This window comes from Phaseolus vulgaris, chromosome 4 (genome assembly GCF_000499845.2).
Source record: "Phaseolus vulgaris cultivar G19833 chromosome 4, P. vulgaris v2.0, whole genome shotgun sequence".
Taxonomy (NCBI): Eukaryota; Viridiplantae; Streptophyta; class Magnoliopsida; order Fabales; family Fabaceae; genus Phaseolus; species Phaseolus vulgaris.
Window position 1 is genome coordinate 22757857 of NC_023756.2, and position 4129 is coordinate 22761985.

Below are 4129 nucleotides of genomic sequence, written 5' to 3' on the forward strand. Positions count from 1 at the left end.
AAAAGGAACCGATTAAAACTACCTAGAAAGCAAATGAACCGAACAAAAGTAAGAAAGAAAGCTATTGAACCGATTAAAATGACTAACAAATGAAATGAACCGAACAAAATAGGAATTGGAACAAATGAACCGAACAAAAGTGCAAGAAAAGCCTAAGGCATGTTTCTAGAAATTATATGGACATGGAAATGGATGAATAAGATGGAAAAAAGAAGGAAACTTATGTGGTTGGAGTTCTTGGAGATGAACATGCCACTTGAAGGGTGTAAGGCTCCAAGATGAGCGTAGATGCCGCCACTTGAGGTTCCAAGATGCACTCAAGATAAGACTAGAAGAGGAGAAGACAAGTCTCACAAACTCACTCACCAATTTGGGAGAATTTCGGTAGTTTCAATATCAAATCTGTATTTAGAAGGACCCAAGCCCTCCTTATATAGGAGAAGGACCGGTCATGAAGTACAAGAAGCTTACACAAGAAGCTATCCAAAGATCCCTTGCACATCTCCCACTTCTAGCACCTATAGTGAGGTATGAAGGGTCAACTACTAGAATGTTCTAAAACTAATATCTAAAGATGCTTTACATAAGAGGTGTCTTTAAGGTTTCCCTCTTAGCACCTTCCTAAAAACTATATATTCAAACATTTTACATTTTATACAAAAGATACTACCAAAAGAGAAAACATTTGACCACTACTTTCTAATTCTTTAAATTTGCTCCTTGTAATCCTTTGAGGTAAAAAGGATGATGAGCTAATATCCTCTTGAGCATCTTCATCTTCGGCTTCCTTTTCTTCTTGATCTTGATCTCCATCATACTCCCCGAGTTGGAGAGAATTCGACCACGAATTCTGGAGACCTACAGAAAAAGGAGTTAGATCACTGATATTAAATGTATGACTACCAAGAAATGTATCAGCCATATCTAACTCATAAGCATTATCATTAATCCTCTTTAGGACTTGAAAAGGTCCATCTCCATGAGGCATAAGTTTGTACTTCCTTTGAGTAGGAAAACGATCTTTCCTCAAATGAAGCCAAACCCAATCACCTACATCAAACAATAATGCTTTCCTCCTTTTGTTGGCAAATTCAGCATACTTGCCAACCTTCTTCTCAATTCTCAACTTTATGTCTTTATGCAAATTTTTCATAAAAGAAGCCTTTTCATCCCCATCTTTGCATAAGACATCATCAAGTATGGGAATAGGAAGAAGATCAAGAGGTGTTAAGGGATTACACCCATAGACAACCTCAAAAGGAGAATGTGAGGTGGTAGAATTTACTAAACGATTATAAGCAAATTCAACATGTGGTAGTAAATCCTCCCAAACCCTTGGTGATGGAAGAAGGCCAAGCTCAACACCCCATGAAAGACAAGGGCCAAACCAGGAGCGTCTAGAGCCAAGTGAAGAGCGTCTAGTGCAAAGTGAAGAGCGTCTAGTGCAAAGGGGAGAGCGTCTAGGACCAATTACTAGGTCCATGGCCAAGCGAATCCATGAAGACTTGGACCAAGCTACGGATGGAAGAGAGAGCTACTTGTATATGCTACATGAAGGCCCATCAAGAGTAGCTTAGTATTAGTTGTAGTGTAAATAGCTCAAACTTGATTCCATGAGGATTTGACCTAGATTTGCTAAAGATTTGCTACGTTCTAGAAGGATTGCTCCACTAGGGTCGGCCATGTGCCATGGTTTCCTTGTGATGTCATTTACATTTCATTTAGAAGGCATTTTCTTATCATTAGGTTAACCTTTATGGTCCACCTTAGCCTATAAAAGGGGGAGCCAACATCATGTATTTTTAAGATTGAATAGAGTATTGTTATGCTGCCATTTTTGTGCCATACACTACTCTTTGCCTAGGATCTAGGTTTTAATCTTCACTTCACAACCTACAAAGGGGCTGACCGAACCTCCCCAATTCCCTACTCTCATGCACCTTCAAGGCACCCATGCCTCTTAGGAGGGCCTTGCTCATCTCCTCCACAAGGTTCCGCAAGTTCCATCTCCAAATTTCAAAGAAGAGCTCAAAGGAATGCCATCAGTTGGTATCTAGAGCTATGGTTCTTCAAAGATGAGTATCTCTTTGCATTTTTCTTTTTGAGTTCTTCTTATTTCCAAGTTGTTCATCTTTATTCCAAGTTGTCTTTCTGTTTTTGTGTTTTAATATGATTTGAATGCTTGTTTATTCATTTCAATCGGTGGGTTTTGTTCAAAATTGTGCTTGAACATCTATTTTCAATTTTTTGTACGATTCTTGATATCTTTGTGTTGCTATTTTTATTTTTAGGTATTTGAGTCTTGCTTGAAATTTCATTTGGGTCATATGATGTTCTTGAGTCTTTTCATTTTATGAATCCATAAGTTTTGTCTAAGTCATGTGTTTCCATATTTGTCAACAAATCCTAGTAGTACTTTTCTTGGTTTATTTGTTTCTTGTTTTTGTTTGAATGCTTGATCTGAAATCTGCTTTGTTTTGATCCTTTGGTGCATTTTTAATTTTAGTTTGAGTTCATATTTGTGTGCTAGATCCACACAAATTCCATCACATTAATTCCATTGTGTTTTTGTTGGTATATCATTCTGTTTTTTGTTTCCAGATTTTCAGAATCCTCTGTTTTTCACCATTCTGTTTTGGCTGATTTTGCTTATGAAAATTAAATACAACATAAGAAAATTCTGAGCCTCTGGATTTCACTAGATTGAGGTGTTAGAAAAAGAACAAAACAAAGAATCAGTTGAAAAAAGAAATAGAAAAAAAAAGATAAATCTGACAAAAAAAGTGTGCAATCCTGACGCTACATCTGGCGGTTCTGAGCACTGATTTTTAAAAAATTATTAAAATTAAATGGTGCATGCGTTTGGAGTGAAACCAACGCCAAAAATTTTTTAAGATCTTGATTCGTTTGAGTATCAATTTTCAGAAGCAAATATTAAAGAGCCAGCTCAACATAAATCTGTGAAAATCACGCATTCTGGACCACAACATTTTGTTTCAGTGGTGCTGTTTTTTGGTTTTTAAATAAAATCTAGTGCTATTCCTTAGGATTTCGTTTGTGTGTGCCATCTATTTCTTTGAGTGCCTTTTTATTTGCTTGTCTAATTTCATTGAAACTCTTTCTAAGTTGTGTCACATTTAATTCCATTTGTGTGATCTGTTTTACAAATTAATTTGTTTCTTGCTTTATTTCTTTGACCTCTAAGCTTTGTGGTGGATTAAATATCAATTGGTACTTGTTGAGTGGGAATTGACTTGAGGGAAGTCTAGCTTTGCTGAATAGGTGCTGGATTGAAGAATTTAATTACCTAATCCCAAGAGGATCAAAGGCAAGGGAAAAAACAAACACATACTAAATACACCACATACCTTGGAAGGCCCAACAAAGAAGAAACAACAAAAGAGAGTGCATTTGGAAAAACAACAAAGGGAGTGTCATTTAATTTCTTTGCAATTTAACTCTTTTTAATTACTTGTTAAACACGCAATTAGACTGTGAGTGTGTCTTCAAGGGCTCAAAGTGTCCAAGAAGCCTCACCTAGGGCCGACTAGCTTAAACTTTCAAGTTTAGCATTTGTTAATTTGTTTTAATTACGCCTTTTGCAACTAGTTAGCTACGCTTAATTGTTTCTTTTAACTTGTTTAAAGCTTTGATTATTTGCTAGATAGCTTGCATTGTTTCTTGCATTAAAAATTTGATTTCTCAACCTCATTGTGTTTAAGTGGTTTACCAAGAGAAAGATTTGTGTGAAGATTTTAAGGGATAGTTTTTGGCTAAGGCAAGACTTGGTGTTTAAGTAGTCCATTGTGACTCACCTCTCTTAGCTGGAAAACTACCTTCATTAACTTCCCTAATTTTTCTCAAAGTAAAACACTTCTATACACAAAGCTCTAGTCATGTCTTCTCCTTCTCATTCTGCAAAGTCTATTGAAAGTGATGTAAAATCCTTAAAATCTCTTTTGAAAGATCTTACAAAAGTTGTTCAATTAATTTCATATAGACAATTGGAGAATGAGTCTAAAATCAATGAGTTAACTAGAGCAAAGGAAGAGAAGTCTAAAAATTCAAAAAAATCTCATACTCATGCATCCCATTCCAAAGAAAATGAGTCTCTAGGGGAGGGAAGCCT

At 36.0% G+C, this 4129-nt stretch overlaps 1 protein-coding gene across 1 annotated transcript; it reads right to left on the reverse strand.

Annotated features, from left to right (window-relative positions):
- Positions 1–652: 652 nt before the first annotated feature.
- On the reverse strand, positions 653–1153 carry LOC137838489 (uncharacterized). The gene has a single exon (XM_068647733.1). The coding sequence runs from the start codon at positions 1151–1153 to the stop codon at positions 653–655; it is 501 nt and encodes a 166-aa protein (XP_068503834.1).
- Positions 1154–4129: the final 2976 nt, after the last annotated feature.

What these genes read in the sequence shown, in the direction of transcription:
- LOC137838489 (XM_068647733.1), bottom strand. Translation starts at nt 1,153, where the DNA reads ATGAAAAATTTGCATAAAGACATAAAGTTGAGAATTGAGAAGAAGGTT.